The sequence below is a fragment of the Pteropus medius genome, unplaced genomic scaffold (genome assembly GCF_902729225.1).
Source record: "Pteropus medius unplaced genomic scaffold, Ma_sr-lr_union100, whole genome shotgun sequence".
Taxonomy (NCBI): domain Eukaryota; kingdom Metazoa; phylum Chordata; class Mammalia; order Chiroptera; family Pteropodidae; genus Pteropus; species Pteropus medius.
In genome coordinates this window covers 1,046,277-1,064,591 of record NW_024350921.1, presented here as the reverse complement: position 1 = coordinate 1,064,591, position 18,315 = coordinate 1,046,277, and the positions used below count along the sequence as shown (strand labels likewise).

Here is an 18,315-nt window from a genome sequence, read left to right as displayed (position 1 = left end):
GTAAAATTAACATGAACTGTGCATTTCTGTACTTTTATTTTCACCACTAGTCAGTGCTCCGTGGCTGCACCGACTCTGTGTATTCACTCAGTTCTTTGTGTACATCAGAAAGGTTTCCAAAGGTGACAGGTTTCTATGGGTTGCAAAGATTATTGTCCACTAGTTCCCTACTTACCTTCTCTCCTCAGTTGTTGGGATTTCCGACTCCTGGTCAGAATCTTTGCTGTACCATCTTATCACAGGTTTAAAGTGCTTTTCAAAGTCAAATCGTGCTCTGCAGGAAAGAGTCAAAGGCTTTCCTGAAAATGAAGGGGCCACAGAAATGAGGAAGGAAGCCCATGAGAACGATTTGCCCTGTGCAGAAGGAACACCACATCTGAAGACTGATCCCCGGCACCATCGAGTTTGCCAATAAAACAGGCATGCCAGAAATAAGCGAACGTCTACCAAGTATGTTTGAAACAAATGAAACCAAGTTTGTTTGTCTCTAATGGGCAATTCATAGATCTCGAACCCATGACTGTATGATCTTAAAATACAGCATAAGGAATATAGTCAATGATATTGTAATAACTATGTATGATGTCAAGTGTATATTAGACTTATCAGGGTGATCACTTTGTAAGGTATAGAAATGTCTAATCATTATGTTGTTCACCCGAAACTAATATAATATTGTACGCAAACTGTAATAGAAAATTTTTTTTAGTTTTAATAAAAAATAAAAAATAAAAGATTGCCATGGTCATAGCACTAAGTGCTCTGATGTGGTTTGAGGATAGACACCAAGAAAACGTGAAGTTTCAGTGACCAGCCTGGTCTCCCAAGGCTGCTGTTGAAGTACAAGGTGCATCAACAAAAAACACTTTTCTAACCAATATCTGAATATTAAATAAAAATCACGAGATTACTGTAGCATATAGTTTAAAGAAGAAATTATTTGGATATTCAGCTGCTTTTTGAACAATGCACTGTGGATGGACATGAATGTTATCACACCACCCTCCCTCTCCCCCTTTTCTCTGCCTCAAACTCAGTGTTTTAACCATGAAATGGTTAGGGAATCCATTTGAAAACTCATAGTTGCACCTTAATAATGCCCACCCGCCCTCAGAAATACTTTAAAATTCACTGATACCATATGTTACCTGGTTATTTTCCAAGTAACTTTTTTTCCTTCTTTCCTACTTTCTTCCTTTCTTGTGATGTTGCGCATAGATCTATAATCAGGATATACCAATACCGCCACCTTGTGGTCATTTACAGTAATATCTATTTTTTACATTTCTTTACAATTATAAATATTTTTGCATTTGAAATAACAGTTTTGTGGTTTTTTTTTTATTATTGAAGCAACCAGCACTTGGTTTTAAATCAAGTAGCCTTATTTATTTGGCTGTTTGGGCAGATGTAGATGTTACTGAAATTGACAAAACAAAAGGGGACAATAGGAAAGTGACATTGCCCCTCTACCCAAAAGATGCTAGTTTGGAAAACAAATTATTTGAGCAGGATCTATAATAGTCGCCTATAATTATCTTAAAGACCAAACCAGACGCTATATTTTAAAAGGCCAATGCTACTCAATTTTGTTTATAGATTTGACTGATAGATCTCATATACATAACCACCTGTTCCTGGGATGCATAAGAAAGAATCTAAAATCTATCGATCGTGCCCAACACACCAGCCACCTAATGTACATTATCCTAGATTTATCATTGTTACCTTGTGAAGTCGGTTCTAATTTGCCTTTTACAGGTTTAAAAACTTGGGCTTAGAAAGATCAGGTGACTGTATGAGGTCACAATACTAATCCGTGGCTGAGTCGAGATACACACCGCATTCTATTTCACTCGAACCCTAATGCTCCTTTCCTCACAACACACTTAGATCTGCTCCCAGAAGCATGGCGTCAGTCAAGGATGATAACCCAGCCACCTTACCAAGTTCTACTTCCAGTGTGTCCTTGACGGGTTCCAGAATGTCTGGTTTGAGATTAGTGTCTTTCACTAAAAGATAAAAATAAAAATAATTATTCACATTGGGAAATCTGAAGGCCTCCTTACTGAAGATATGCATGCATGGTCACACTTTGATCTAAATGTTTTGGCGCTCCCTCTGCGAATTGTATGTATATTCCATAAGGTTAGAAACACAGGTTTCCATATGAAAAGCATGCTTTCAGAAATGTGACATTAGGTTGAAGGTGCTAGCAAAACATTAGTTCTCGATAAGCCCCTATCTGCCTGGGTACATTTTCTTCCATACCAGCCCTGCTCAGCCATTGCAGACTTGAGCCCCCATTCATATCTTCTACAAGACTGCTTGTTGGCTGAGTAATTCAACAGCAAGGAGAAAATGCACACGTCAGCCAGATTGTAGTCCACCCCCTCGATTCTTAAATTCATGGTTTGTTTGAAAATGAAGGTGAATCTAGCCCTTCATTAATCATTTATCTCTCAGCTTCCTGCCACAAACTTTCAAATGTGCCTCCACTGTCAAACTTCTTCTAGAAGATGTTCCATCTCCTGATAAAGGAAAATTCATCATCTTTGCTCTGAACATCCTTTCTTACATCTCAGAGACCTCCATTCCTCTGTTATACCATCTCTCCTGTATCTTTAACACTCCCCTTCCTCTCCCTCTCCGCCAAGACTCCTTCTCCCTCCTCCTCTCCTCTCTCTCTCATTGGCATTTACCCATGCTCAGTCTTTCCATCTTAAAAAGGAACAGAAACCCTCCACCTCACATCCCTACCTCACTCATTCTCTTTCTTCCTCAGCCAAACCCTTGAAAGAGTGTTTATTTCCTCACTTCCCATGAAGTCTGATTTCTGCCCCCAACACTCCACTGAAACTGCTTTGGCTGGTTACCAATGACTTCCTTGCACCTAAATCCATTGGGCACAACTGAGCTTTTCATCAGCTTTTACTTCTCAGCGGCATGGGCCACACCCTCTGTGGAACCCTCCTCTTTCGGTTCCATGTTTCTGTACTGTCCTGCCCACCTCCCACATCTACTCACTTCTCTGTGAGCCTATGGGCCCTTTTCCTCTGTGTCTCTTGTGAATGTCAGTTCTCTTCTTAGTTTTTTTCTAGGGGACTTTCGTTCTACACTCCCTGGGTGCTGCAGTTCACTCTCTAGGCAAGACAGAAGGTCTTGGCCTTGAAATGCTCTCTTTCCTGCATCATGAATTTCACTTCCTCTGAGGCTCTCTTCCCCATCCTTCTTCTGATGCCCATTTGCTGATGTATGTCATGACTTCTGCCTTCCCAGGTTAAATGATCAGTACTCATTTGAGGTAGTGCATCACTCCCTTCTTGAGACACTTTAGACGCTATGCTCTGGGATGGTTTTCCTTTGTACCCATCCCCTTATTAAACTCCCTTTGGGGATCCCCCTCTTCCCCACCTCTCCAAGTTCTGGGATGCTCCATGCCTCAGTTCTAGGCCCTCTTCTTTCTGCACTCACTCCCTAGGTAATCTCATTCAGGCTCTCACTTCAGATACCACGTTGGCCACCCTCACATTAACATCTCCAGCCCCAATATCTCCAGACTGGTTTATCCACATATCTACTCGTCACCATGACTTGGATGACTGAAAGTTCTTTCATGACTAATACTTCATTTCTTCCTCTGACTTTTTTCTTTTTCAGCCTTTTCTGTCTCATTAAATACTGCCACCGTTTATCAACTTACCCAGGTCAGAAAACCAAAACATCTTTGATCTCCTTTTTTTCATCTTCCAAATAAAATTCATCATCATTTGTGCATCTATTTATGCACAAATAAAGCCAATTTTCATCATCTCTGCTAAGTCTATTCAAAGAGCAACCAGAGACATCTTTAAGAACATAAATCATATCACCTGCTCTCCCACCTGTGTCCTATATTGACCCTATGTATGCTGTCCTCTACCAGTATATTACAGGAAGCCACCTAGTTGCCCAATTTAAAACCTAGCTCTCATCCCAGACCCCTCCTTTTCCCTCTTCTTCATTCCCACCTCCTAAATTCATTCAGTTGTATCTCCTAAATATTTCTTGAGCTCATCCACTTCTCTCCATCTCCACTGCCGCTCCTGGTTTTGGCCACCATCAGCAACTGCCTGCTTAGAACCCTCGGTGACTCCTCCTTGGATGAAGTCCAAACTTACTGCAGCAGCGTGATATCAGCCCTCCTCCCATTCACCCTCAGCAGCCCTTCTTTTTCATGGACTGCCCCATGCTCTCTCTCATCTTCCAGACATCAGCTGTGCTGCTCCCCTGCCTGGAACAGCATCTTTCCCTTCTTCATTGGGCTAATTTGTTCTCACCTGAACACCGTGTACCCAGGTTTGGGTTTGGTGGACCTCCCCATGTGTTCTTTAGCTTCTCTTTCTCTCCATTCATTACATTTTACTGTGATAACCTGTTCCTTCTCCTTCTGCACCACAAAATGGTAAGTTCTGAGAGACCAGAGGAAGTGCCCAGGTACTCATTTTTATATCCATAGCACCAAACCCAGTGCCTGACACATACTAGGTGTTAAAGAAATATTTGTGTGAGAATGAACAAACAAAAAGAATAGATGAGTAAATGACAAGAATGATGACGGAGAAGGCTTGATTGAAAGAGAGGCAATGGATGTTGTAAGGAGTCCTTTGGGAGAATGAAAAGCAGATTCTACTACAGAAAATTTGATGAGCCGAGTTTTCACACCTGAGTAAAAGAGCAATCACACATCACTTGGAGGGAGCAAGTGGTGAAAGAGGGGTATTTGCATCCTAACTTCGTATCCAAGTAACAATCAAATATAAATTCAAATTGCTGGGGTCTAAAGTGGTGGAGAATGTAAGGGCCGGGAAGTAGGCAGAAGTGTTTAACTTGGCTTCAGAATGCTTTGTATGATTCGTATCGCACAATAAAAAAGGAAGAGGTAAAATTGATTCATATATATCTAAGAGCTAAATCAATCATTCTGCAGCTTTTTAATACACAGCATGAATGAATTACTGTTACGTTTTGACATAGGCCATGCTTAAGTTAATTACATTATATAGTTTATTTATGTGGACACTTGAAAAACTAATCAGAATGACCCAAGGGGAAAACTGGGCCAAAAATAGAAAAGTCATGGAAGAATAAACCCAGTGGGCCAATAAACATATAACAAGATATTCAACTTCATTAATATTCAAGAAATGTAAATTTCTAAAAAAAAAAGAGACCCCCACTTGACACCAATCAAAAAATCTAGAATATTATTCAGGAATAATAAGAGACTATTCGTCGTTGATGAGGGTGTAAATTGGCAAAACAATACCTTAGAATAATACCATGTGTCTATAACATAAATCACATTTTATAACATAAAACAAGATTCTATTTTATTAATGGATGTATATATATGTAGACAAAGGATAAAAACATAAATGAAAAGGATATAAACTATAAGACTGGACTACATCCAGGAATGAAAGGTGCAGGAAGGTATGAGGGGATAGGTGTCAAGTTGTATCTGCAATGGTTTGTTTCTTTAAAGAAAAAACGAGATTTTAAGTATGGGGGAAAGTATTAAAGCTGGCGATAGGAATGTGGGTGTCACTTATTTCTGTGTGTGAGTTCTTAATATTGTTCTATAATTGATTACAAAAACAAATCAGAGATCAACACATGGAAAACTCTACTTGTGACAACTGGGATAGGATCCAGAACTAGGTCTTCTTTGGAGAGTAGAATTTAGGTTAATGAGAAAACTAATGTTTGCCAATAGTCAAAGCTTTAGATGGTTACAGTGTGCAAATTAAAAAAAAAAAAATTACTAAGCCACAGGAAGGTAATAGTAATTGTGTGATTGGGATTCAAATCTCAAACTCTAAAACCAAAATCTCACTTACCAATGGTTCTCACTTGAACAACAGCTCTGACTGTCCATGAACTTGAATTATCCAGCTGAGTATAATCACATATGTACGTGCCTTGGTGATAGTCATAAATTTCATCCAGTAACAGTGGGTTGCTCTTTTTTTCAGAGAGTACTCTTCCATTCTAATCCAAGAGACAAGGAAATTAAATAACTTTCTATAATCAGAGAATTGTTATTAATAACAATTGTACCTCTAAAAAAACTTAATGAATTTGAACCAGAGAAGAAGAAAGTTAGTCTGAGATGAGGACATCACAAGCTCAAAGAGATTCTGTTCAAAAATCTTATTTGTAGAAGTCTTTCTTAAAATGAGAGACATTTTCGAATACAATTACCTTATGTATGAAGATCAGGGCACCAGATCTAATCAGCCCACCAAGAGCTGATTTACTCAGTATTTCCCAAAGCCAAACTCAGGGCCCTGGGAGTATTCTAGAAAACTCATTGTGTTCTAAATAGCTGATATATAAATTGATTTAAAAAAAAATATATATATATATATATGTGTGTGTGTATATATATATATGCATATATATATACACACACACATATATATATATATGTATTTCTATTTCTGGAAATTGACATAGATTTTGTGTATGAGGCTAATATAAAGTTTCCTTTTAAATAAATTTAGCTCCAATAAAGAATAAAATCTAAATTTAAAATATTAAGTAAATAACTAAACAGGTATACATAAATATGACAAAAAATGACTGATGACTGAGAAGCAATTATTTAACTCACAGTGGCCCCAAAGTCAAGCGAGAATTAAGATACAATCAGGAACATTTCTCTTTCTTAAAATCTATCAGTGACACTTTTTTGCAGTTAAGATAAAGTCCAAATATCTTCAGAGTCTGACCTTGCCATTCCTTCCTGTCTTCATTTCCTGCTACAGCACCCTCTCCCTTGCCCATCCCTACACAACCAGGGTCTTCTCAGTCCGTGTGTTTGCACATGTCTCTCAGACTTTTCTCAGGGGAGGGCTGCTGCTCAACCTTCGACTCCAACTCCAGAGGTAGCTCCCCTGGAGATGAGTTATCAGTCGCCTCATGCTCCCAGAGCAGGGAGCACAGACCTCCATCACTGCGTGTAGCCCTTTTACCATCATGACATGTTTAGGTCCCTCTTTCTCTATAGTTGTTGGGAGCAGCCTTTGTGCCAAGACACATAGCTGGTCCTGGACACACTGGGATGAATAAACAGAGGTCCCTTCCCTCAGGGAGCTCTCTGTCTAAGAATGCAGGCCCCAAGCAGTAAGCCAGAGTATGACACACTTGGCTCCTATGAAGCAGGAGTGCTCTCTCCAGTCTAGTTAGAGCTTTGAAGAGTATGTAGAAATCAGTCAGTTGAATGTTAAGTGCCATTTTAGGAAAATTTGAAGCAAAGTATGTATGTGGGAAAGAAGGCCAAGGTGAAAGGCTCAATGCACGTAATTGTCTTTGATCTTTGGTCTCCAGGCTTTGGCAAACAGGCCAGCAATAGTAAGCTCTTTGTAAACAATGAGCGATTAAATGCATGTATAACTGAAAGAAAAGTTTTGAAGCATAAAAGTCACATGATCAGCCTTTTTTAAATTTAATGGCAACTAAGTATGGAAGCTCTTGTAAATTTAAGCAAAGACAATCACAATCTCTTTTGTGTCATTAGGGACTAGGACATAGTAGGGACTCAATAAATATTTGTTGAATAATTATCACTGTTTTAATAACCTCATAGCCCCTAACCTCCATGTGGCACATGGCCTTCCAATTTCCAACTAAGAGGACTCGAAACATATCTCTCAATGCTAGAGGTAAAAAGAAAAGAGACAAACAACAAAAATAACAACATCCTATTATTCACATAGATTATGTAGTTCTTTCTCATAAATTATCTCCTATGATTGTCTGAAGGAATCTCTGACTTGGATTGCATAGATTCTCTGCCATCCATCTTATAGATGAGAAAATTGAGCATCTGGGATTCGTGTTTGGCTCCATTATCACAGAGCTGGGAAGTGAGAAGATTGAAAATTAATCTAATTTTTTTCTGATTTGGGTCTCAGTTTCTAACTGAGGAATTCCCCTTCCACTTGAAGACTCAGGGATTCCCCTACTCCAAGACTCTGGTGTGGTTGTTGTGGCTCAAGAAGGAATTTCCAGTAGGTGCCAAGGAGCATAAGTCAGTGGAGGGAGGGGAGCTGCAGGGAGGAAGTAAAACAAAGCCAATAGGTGGGACTGACAAGGTCCCTGATCTATCATCTGATCTCAGGGATCAAAAACCTTGATCCTCGATTAAGGATCAAGGAAGGGTCAAAGCACAGGGTAAAATTCAGAGACAAAATGCTAGAGAACACAGCAATAACATACAAAGAGCAGAAACTGGAGTGGAGGTGTGTCATAAGTCACGTGAGAAGGTAACAGGGAAAGGTTATAGAGTTCTAACTAAGATCCCAGCTGAGCTACAGGGAAGATGGGTGATAACAAAGTTGACCATTTTTTTTTTTCATAAAAAGATCAGTATGGCTCAATAGGTATCATTAAGACTTCAAGAGATAGAGGTAAAAGGAAACATCGAAGAAAGGAGATAAGAAAGAAGCAGTTTGTGTCAAGAATGAGGGGAAACTCATTTTAATAATATAATCACAAATGATTCTAGTAAGAAAGAAAGATGCTAATGGGGCAGCACAGGAAATTCTTTATTTTGTTCAGATGTGAACCAGTCATGAGCAAAACATGGAAGAAGAAACATCTAGTGTAAACCCATATGAGTAGGATCAGCAAGTCCTAGAGAGAACTAAGGCATGAAAAAAAATGGCTGAGAACACTAAAAAGGACTTTTAAAGGTATGAGTGAAGCAAGAAGAACAAAGAAATGTAGTCTGTGAAGAGCAGTTATTATAATATTATTCTCTCATTTCATCAAGCTGTTGTCCCACCAGGCAGTGCCATCAGTCCAGGGAGCATAATGTACTTTGCATTACTCTAGTAAGAATAATACTCTAGTAAGAATAATTCCAGGGAATGGTGCTCCCTGGAATTGGGCAACATTAGGAAGGTCCTACCTGAGCTTATCCTACCTGGTCCGGGAGGACTCTTAGCATCTACATCTCGAGCTTGTCCTCCCTGATCAACTTGATGTTTTCATTTCTGTTTAAATGACTCATTGTGTTCAGATCTGTGTATGTCACCTCTTAGCACCCCTAGTGGAATTAGCTGCCACTTTCTCCAACTTGCTAAAAGCTGTGAGTATATTTTGAGCCACAAAGACTCAAAATACGATAGACATCTCTGTCACACATCCCTCTCCCCTTGAGAAAAAGAATTTAGTCTTTTATTTTATTCCTTGAAAATATCACTAGCATCCACCATTTTCTTTCTGTTTCCACTGCTAGGTTTCTGGGTCAGGAATCACACTTGTAAAGTTGAGCCTCTTCAACAGAAACCTAATAATCGTACCGCATAACTAACCTTCGATCTGTATCCCCAGCTCTGCCATATCTACGACACTCAAGAACGCTCTGCCTCCACGATGCTGAGCTGATCACCATTCATGGAATGCCACCTGAATGTTTCTATCTCCATTGTCCATCGCACGCTTCCATGAGAAGTGCAGCTGCACAGTCTCTTGTTCCCATCATCAACAGACAACTTTCTACTTACACGTAAATGTTGTGCTAATATTTATTTTTTTTAGTGGGAAAAAGGTACATTACAGAGATTATAGACTGATGAGTGAGATTTCAAGCCCTAGCAAAGTCTTGAATAAATTAATAAACAGATGGTTATGAACACTTTAAAAATGAAAAGTTGGTTAATATCATCCAGCTTGCATTCACTAATAGCAATCATGCCAGTCTTCTCATTTCCTTACATGATACAATGATTAGACTAAAGGTTCAGAAAAATGCAGTAGACACACTATATCTTCACTATAGTGAGTCATTCGGAAAATAGTTTAATAATCTCCTTGTCAAACAAAATGAATATACGTATGATTCAGCCTTTGGGTACCTTTTTTAGTTAATCAAGCAGCAATATGCCTCCCCACGTTGTAGATTAATGGACCATATGTAATTAGAGGGATCAATCTAAGGGCAACAACTGAAAACTGTCTTCAGTGCCAGGCTGTTCAGTATTTTGACTAAGTGCTTGAGTCAAACACATCATACAAACATTTCATCTACAAGTCTCATAATCTAGAAGTGATTGCTAATATGCTGGATTTCAAAATCAGAATTCCAATCTCTTGACATGTAGAATGATGAGCTAAAACCAACAAATTATAGTTTAATTGGCATAAATGTAAAATCACAAACATAGGTCACAAATTCTACTCTATTAGCACAAAATACAACTGGTCTGATTGCAGTTTTTGTGAAAATGACCTACCGGACAACTTAGAGTGAATTGGCCATGTAATGAGCTGTCCCAAAGCTAAGACAAGCACAGACTGCATTGATACACTGTTCAGAACAAGGAAAACAGTAGTTTCTCTGTTTTCAGTGTTGGTTAGACAACATGTGGATTATAGTCTTGAACAGATGAGAGGAAGTTGCCCAGGAGAGTTCTGAAATTTAACAGTGAGAACAATCGAATGGGCTAATGTATCAACTTGGGAAACAGTTTTCAAAAAACAAAGCTAAATGATCTTTGCATCTTCCCTACTTGGAATCACATTAGTCTTTGGGTTAGCCAGTCTCATCATTGTCACCAACTATTCATGTCACTAGGATCACAGAGTGCCATCCAGTGCCAGTTACCACAAGAACTAAGCCAAAAGGAAATGAGAAGGAGAAGTGGCAAGTCTATGTGCGAAAATTCCATGGAACACAGGGCTCAGAAACAGCCTGGCAGTCACCTCGGCATTGTGGTGAGCAAATGTGGCACATGAGTGAGACTGTCTTAAACCACCAATGGAAAAGTTACTCACAACATAAATCTTACTGACAGGAGATCACCAAGTCTTTCCAACTGACCTTTGTCATAATGTTGCCCATGGCAAATATTTTCTTAGCTAAAGAACATGAAATTCCCACTCATTAAATGTAATTATCATTTACTTAAGATGAAGTTTCTTTATGCCAAGACTATTTATTGACTATATTTTTTAAAATTAGGAAAATATAGAGAAAATATTATTAGACTAAAGATAGATTATTCGCTTTAATTTCAACTTCTCAGACATTCAATATTTCAGTTAGGAATCTCCAAGCCTAAATTTTTTGATGGCTCTATTAAATATATTTTGGAAACTTCCAGAGACTCCAGCCCATGGATTTATTTCACCGGGTACATGCCTGGTGATCAGGTTCATCTGAATTCCATAACACCATGTTTTTGTCTTCTGTGTTCTGAGATGTCTTTGGTGTTAACCACCCACCACCTGAGTACCTGGGGTTGGCATGAAGGAAAGGAATATTGGGTACTATTTCTTGCCTAATTCATCAATTTTAGTAATGCACTCTTGCCATGAAGTCTATGAGTTTCTAGGTTACTGCATGCGGGGTGTGTGTGTGTGTGTGTGTGTGCGCACGCGCACGTGTGTGTGTGTGTGAGAGAGAGAGAGAGAGTACGTGTGCATATACACACACACATGCAAATCATGAAACAAAATCTGAACCATGACCCCTTGAAATCTGCATCACAAGGTGCAATTTTAACAATAGCCATTATTTGCTTACTTTTACGAAAGATGCATATTCACCATTAAACACATCCCAACATTTGCAGTCAAGGCCCCAGAGAAATGAAATAAAGCTTCCTTTTGTAAATGTGATACAGCTTTAGGGTTTAGCTTATAAGAGTAATATATGCAGAAAACTGGCAACTACTCTATGGCTTGTGCTTATCTGAAAGCTTACATTTCAGGGATACTATCATTGAAAATTCATTTTACCTGAAATGACTGAGGGCAAGCCTACTTTACTAGGCTCAGAACAGCCTACCTCGACATAGCAAGACATCTGTCATCCCCGACTACAAAAACCAAGGAAAATTTTGTTCTTAAGAGAGAACTGAAAATCATGACCAGAACCATTGACTCTTCTTACTAACCTCATTTTAGAGTTTATGAAATTAATGCATTTCTTAAAAGCCACCGGCTAAACAGGGGCCACCTTTTTTGACTTAAATTAGTGGCATTTTAAAATGCTTTTTTTTTTTTACCTTAATAAACATGTATTTTGAAGTCAAATTTAAAGTTTTACGTATCTTCTAAGGCAAAAAGTACTGGACTTTAAACAATTATTGCAAGTGTAGAAACAATTAGAATTCTTTGCCTCGATTCCACTATGCAGGGGCCAACAGACAGAGGGCTATGTTAGAGGGGATGCTTATGTAGCATATCTGTTAGCACCTGGTATAACTATAAAATACAATGAAAATGTGAAGTGTTTTTGTTATGCTTACTCACATGTGGTTCCTAACTCAAAGTGGTTACAAAACTTGCCTTTTCCTGGCCCCTGCCCTCTTTTTCACACTCTCTCCTCACTGCCTCACTTGTCACTCAGGGCCACCTCGCGTTTCCCTGAACTGTCCTTCCAGATGTGTTCACTCAGGAAAATATTCTAGTCTCCTATTTCTTTCAGAAACTCTTCAAGTCTTCCTTGTCGGGTGTTCCCTTCCCCTTAGCAATGCCCATTGTTTTTTAAAGCCAGTAAAAATGAATTAATCCAGCTTTCTGCATTAGCAGATACTGTAAGTTTACGTCTTACCTTACATGAAATACACGTGAATTGTAGAAAATTTTCTGGTACTATCAAAAGAATGGTTTTAATAACTAGAATATCAGGCTCTGTGGCTATCCAGGGGAAAGACCACTTTAGAAAGTTCGGTCTTGTCTGTAAGCACAACGCCAGCCTTTAGAAAGCTCTCGACCTCAGATTTTCAAACCCACGTTGCTATAAAGTACCAATGGAGGTGTTACCATAACAATAGTACTCGTGCATCAATTTTGGAAAAGTCATTCTTACCTGGTACCAGGTCACCTCTGGACTCTGTGCATCATTTTGGCAGCCGAGACTGGGGCAATAAATGGAGTCAGTGCTACCAAGAAGAAGGTACTGCTTATGTGGCGCAGAGCTTACACAGGACATGTTTGTCTTGGGCTTAACTTCTACGACCATCTTAGCACAACAGGCCTCGTCCTGGGGGCTCCTAGAAGAGTCGACAAAGTCCTGTGAACATAGATGTATGTCCAGATCATAGAGAATTTTGGAACGTTTTCAGGTAGGAATGCGTTTGGGACATACCTAATCCTGGGTGTACAAATATACGACCCAGCATCGTTCACCTCCATGGCCAAAAAACGTAGGGTGTTCTGATCCAGGATGATGTGAGAGTGATTTTTAGGAATTTCTCTTAACATATCTCCATTTGGGAGTTGTAGGTACCACTGGACATCAGATAAGTCCTTGCTGCCACTGCAAGGCAGGTGTTCAGTGCCTTGGATTGGTGAGAGTTGATTTCTCTGATAGAAATGGGATTTCTGTAGCTCTGGCAAATCACAAAATAAGATGAACTCCTCCTCACTCCTCACAGAATATGTCCAAAGAAGTTTTTTAGTGGAGCAATCTGAAAAGACCAATAAACAGAGTGACACAGAAACACATTAGAAGATGAAACTCTAACTTATGCTCGCAAAGAGTATATGTGTGTCTTTCCTCTTCACTGCTCCCATTTTGTAGCGGAGAAGAAATTTACATTCTAAATCCCTCCCAGTGGACTTCAGCATCATTGGTTATAACAGCGGTTTCCTGTTAGAGACGGCCAAACCACTCCCATTCCCCTTGAGCTGCTCCCACTGAACACCTGTGACAACTGGGTTCCCCATGGATGCCCAGTATCAGCTGAAAGCTGCTCACCCCAATAATTTCTCCTCTTACACCTACGTTAACAGTAGGAAGGAAATATTTTGTATTAATAGGTCACGTGGTTGACATATCAAATTATCTGTCACTTTAAACTTTGACAAGACCCGCAGTGTTAATAGGAAAAGTGAAAACCCCTACCTGAAATATTAAGTCCTTTAATTCTCTCTCCTGTGACAAGCCAAAGAAATATGCATCCCAAACAAAGCATTGTTCTCCCTGGGTCCTATCATCACTTCGGCAAATCTGTTCTGTTGCCAGAGTGGAGTAAATTGTACTTCAGGGCTCCGCCCTGAGAATCCTCTTTATTTCTGTAAATCAAGAAATGGGAAATGGAGAAATCGGAACTTGCCATCAAAATGCAAGTCACACAGGAAGCTTTGAAAGGGCAGGTCCTCCCAAATGAGCCTTTGCATGCCCACATTTGAATGGTGTCTTCAGTGGTGTGCAGCAGTCTCTTGGAGTGTATCATTTCCTACACATCTGAAGGAGGGAGAACATCTCAAGCTCATGGTATCACTCAGACTTCTGCACCATATAGTGTGTTCTTTTTACTCTGTTTCTTATCAGAACTCTTTTTTTTTTAAAGCTCTACCTACTATGTATATTTTAATGACTAATTTGGAAAGAGTTAAATGAAAGTTTTCCTGAAAAAAAAAAAAAACAAGAACACAAGTTGAATGGAAATGTCAGATTCTCCACATTTTGAAAAGCTAGCAATAGAGCTCATATGCATAAAATCCTAGCTGTCTGCAAATTAGAGAATAGCGGAGGCTTCACTCTGTGCCTCAAGTTAAAAAGAGAAAGTCCTTGCTGGATGGCGTTGCTGCCATCTCTCTGAAATACATAAGCAGGAGCGGGCCAACTCAAGAGAAAATCAGAGCCCGGGCTGCATTCCTCATGGTTTTGTTCCCCTTATTGATAAGGTGGTCTTTGGAATTTTCAAACCATTTACAAGAGATAAAAGATAAAAATACCGGCAGAGTACCCTAGTTAATTCCAGCTGCCATAAAAGAATACCAAAGATTGGATGGTTTATAAACAACGGAAAATTTATTTCTCACAGTTCTAGAGACTGGGAAGTCCAAGTTCAAGGAATTTGCATGGTCATATTCTGGTAAAGGTCCTCCACCTGGTTCATAGCCAGTGACTTCTCGCTATGTCCCCACTTGGTAGAATATGTTAGAGATCATTCTGGACTCTCTGTTTAAAGAACACTAATCCCATTCATGAAGGTTCCACCCTTATTACACTTTATAAGAACCTCTTTAAGGCCCAATCTCCTAATATCATCATTAGAGGTGTCATTTATGAGAATTAGGATTTCAACATATAAATTTGGAGGCAGAGACACAGGCACTCAGACCATAGCAGTGGGTAATATTTGCTTTTTATTTAATTTTGTTAAAATTAAATAAAAGTTATAAAAGCAGAAAAGAAAAGTAATTTTTCTATGTAACAGTTTTGTCTCTGCCTCTGAGAGTTCTGAACTATTATCACTAACATAAAAATAACCTGTGTATTATTCTTGGGGTTATAGGAATAAGGTAATTCAACCTCTGAACTTTGGCTGAAATTTTCTCCCAAAATACTCATATTGTTTTAGGCTCTTTGGGGACAGTTATGGGGGTGAAGGGGGACAAAATAAATGATACAGCCACTGTCCTCAAGGTCTGACACAGTGTGAAGAACAATGTAGAAGAAAATATTATGCTGACAGTTACTGAAACAGCAGGGAAGACTTTGTTCAAGACTATTGCAATAGGGGAGAGAGACCAAGCTCAACTCAGAATGAAACAGGATAGGTGAGGATTTACAGCCAAGGTGCAGAGTGAGGGGACCAGGAGATGGAAAAATTACTAACAGACAACATCAGGGATAGGGGAATTCTTATTAACCTGACCTAACAAGATTATTTCTGAAGGCAGGTCGAGGACTTAGATACCAAGGCTGATGAAATATCAAGAATGGGAAGATGACTTAGCAGAAGTCTTTGCTATGACTGGGCTGGGAAGACCAAAGATAAGACTGGGGTAAACATCAAGGAGGAGGTCTTCAAGGTAAGCAGAGATTTTCAGGGGAGCCTGACTAAAATTTGGTCAAGGGGAGAGTCTTTGTCAATACGAACATGCAAATAAACAATTCTAAGAAGGAAGGAAGGAAGGAAGGAAAGAAGGAAGGAAGGAAGGAAGGAAGGAAGGAAGGAAGGAAGGAAGGAAGGAAAGGAAGGAAGGAAGGAAGGAAGGAAGGAAGGAAGGAAGGAAAAAATAAGTTACACTAAATATCATATGTCCACTCTGAAAGTTCCCTTTAAAAACCTTCTCCCCACAACATGTCTGTTTTTTAGGCAGCTGACAGAATCAGTCAGTCTCTCTCTCTCCACATCTAACCAGCTATTCGAGTTCTTCTCCTCACTCCATCCTGTGCTCACTTGTCATTCCTGAAATTCTCGCTCCACCCACAACTTCCCCAGAACATTATTTTCCAAGTGTCTCCATCTTTTCTCATGAAGAAAACTTGGCCTTCCTCATCTTATAAAATTCTCTATTTTCAACCAGTTTCCATACACACACACACACACACACACACACACACACACACATACACACACACATCATGTCTCCAACATCTTCAGATGTGGGGGGGGAGACTTTAATATTTATAAATTAGTTATCAATAATTAACATTTCTCTAGCAGAGCCATTGATATTGAGGTGTCTTTGGGGATCCAATAGGAGTAGTCCATGGGCAGCAGGGTGGGACGCAGAGAGGGACCCTGGGTGGGCAGCACGGGCGAGTGTCCAAGCCAGAGAAGTCTGTAAGCTTTAAGGGAGGGCAGATAGTCTTCCCTGAGGAACACTGGCCTGGTAGGGTGGGTCAGGGCCAAGGAAATATTAGAAAGGATAAACTCAAAAGGAAGAAAATAAACGGGACATAGAGATCACTCTGACACTAAGCACAGACAAAGTTTGGAGGAAAGACTAGGTGCAAAGTCAGAAGCTACAGAGGAATAGGGCTCGAAAAAGACTGAAAAGTATCCATTAAGTTTGGGCTCCAGTGGGATGAGATGATGAAGAGCTGTGCTGTGATGAAGGAGTAGGAGAAGAAATGTGGGGAGTGGAGACCCGACACGCCTTCCGCAAACTGCACTGCGCAGAAGAGCCAGGGTAGTGTTTGCTCATTTGTTGAGTAAGGGGGAGTTTTGACATGATTCTTCTGAGAGGGAATGAGTTAATGGGGTGGCCGGTCAAATACAAGTGAAAGTGAGGAGAGTTCATGGACCAGTTTCTCCGAGGAGGCAGGAAGAGATGCAACCCTGAAAACCACAGGGAGATTTTCTCTCACAGGAGGCGAGCAGAGCCACTCAGAGTGGGCAGGGCTATCCAGACCAGTCTGCCCAGGTCTGGCCGGAAGTGCAGGATGTACTCCCTTGGCTTCTGACTGCTGAGAGTAAGGAGTGCCGCAACAAAGGAGCTACTGAGACAAAGAAAGGCCGCAAAGGGTTCCAGGGACAGGGACTAGAGTCACTGCATTATTTATCCCCATTGGGACAACCAGTAGCTTTCCTTTATAAGGACTGTGGTCTAGGAACGAGGCAGGAGAAAGCGACTGCCTTTCAAGATGTGGTCTGCCCCCCCACTCGCCTCCTTTCTTTTGCCCACAAAGCCTCTAAATGAACAAGCTTCCCATCTCCAGGCAATGGAGGCACCTTCCTAAAAAGCAAGCCTGAGGAGGATGTCACTTCCATGCTAATAGCTTCACTAGCCCCACTGCCCATGAGATAAGCACCATATATAAAACCCTGTATGACCTGATTTGGCCCTCTCATGTCTTACCTTGGATTTCCTCCCCAGAAAGAACTTCCCTGACCTCCTGCATAAAGAAACCTATCCCTCACTCCTGACCATTGCACCAGCCAGCAATCATCTCTCTCATATTACTCATTTTATGACTTTGTCTTAGGACATGTTGTCTGAAAATATCTTGTTTTAAAAACTTCTCCCCCAACTAGAAGCCAAGCTCATGCCAGAAGAAATTGCATCTCTTTTTAAGCCTGCATACTTTCTCCAAAATTAGTGTCTGAGTAACAAAGGCTCAGTAACTCCTTGTTCACAATTTATCCTCACTACAGTGTAATCATTATTTCATATCCCGTGTTCTCCCTCTAGAGCTCCTTGAGAGCAGAGATCTTATTTCCAAATCCTAGGACAAAGTTTTATGCCTAAATCACCATCACTTCTGTTTTCAAATGCAAAACACTTCAGGAGGAGTCAGAACAAATGCATATCAATCTAGGTTTTAACTATTAACTTGCTATGTGACTCTAGTTAAGACACTTAGCCTCTCTCTGCACTCCAGTTTTCTTATCTGCAAAATGAATTATTTGGATGTATCAGTAGTTCCTCCATCTTAGAGCTAGGGGATCATCGGAATTTTTAGGGATTCATCTAGGATATCTATACATTTTTTAAAGTTCACTGACTTGGGGGCAATGGGATGTCATGATTGCTAAGGCCATCTCAGCTCTAACATTCTGTGATTCCATAGTC

General features: G+C 40.0%; 1 protein-coding gene across 3 annotated transcripts in view; it reads right to left on the bottom strand.

Annotated features, from left to right (window-relative positions):
• IL18RAP (interleukin 18 receptor accessory protein) overlaps positions 1 to 18,315 on the bottom strand; it is a 29,401-nt gene that overhangs the window by 9,329 nt on the left and 1,757 nt on the right. For 2 of the 3 annotated variants that reach the window (XM_039840119.1, XM_039840118.1), the window contains exons 2-7: positions 13,907 to 14,076; positions 13,148 to 13,469; positions 12,869 to 13,052; positions 5,883 to 6,033; positions 1,947 to 2,012; positions 176 to 299 (exon numbers count right to left, since the gene is read on the bottom strand). In XM_039840119.1, coding sequence (XP_039696053.1) covers positions 176 to 299; positions 1,947 to 2,012; positions 5,883 to 6,033; positions 12,869 to 13,052; positions 13,148 to 13,469; positions 13,907 to 13,976 — 917 coding nt within the window. In that variant the 5' untranslated portion in view covers positions 13,977 to 14,076. The remainder of the gene's footprint in view (positions 1 to 175; positions 300 to 1,946; positions 2,013 to 5,882; positions 6,034 to 12,868; positions 13,053 to 13,147; positions 13,470 to 13,906; positions 14,077 to 18,315) is intronic. The other variant, XM_039840120.1, reaches the window with a different exon arrangement.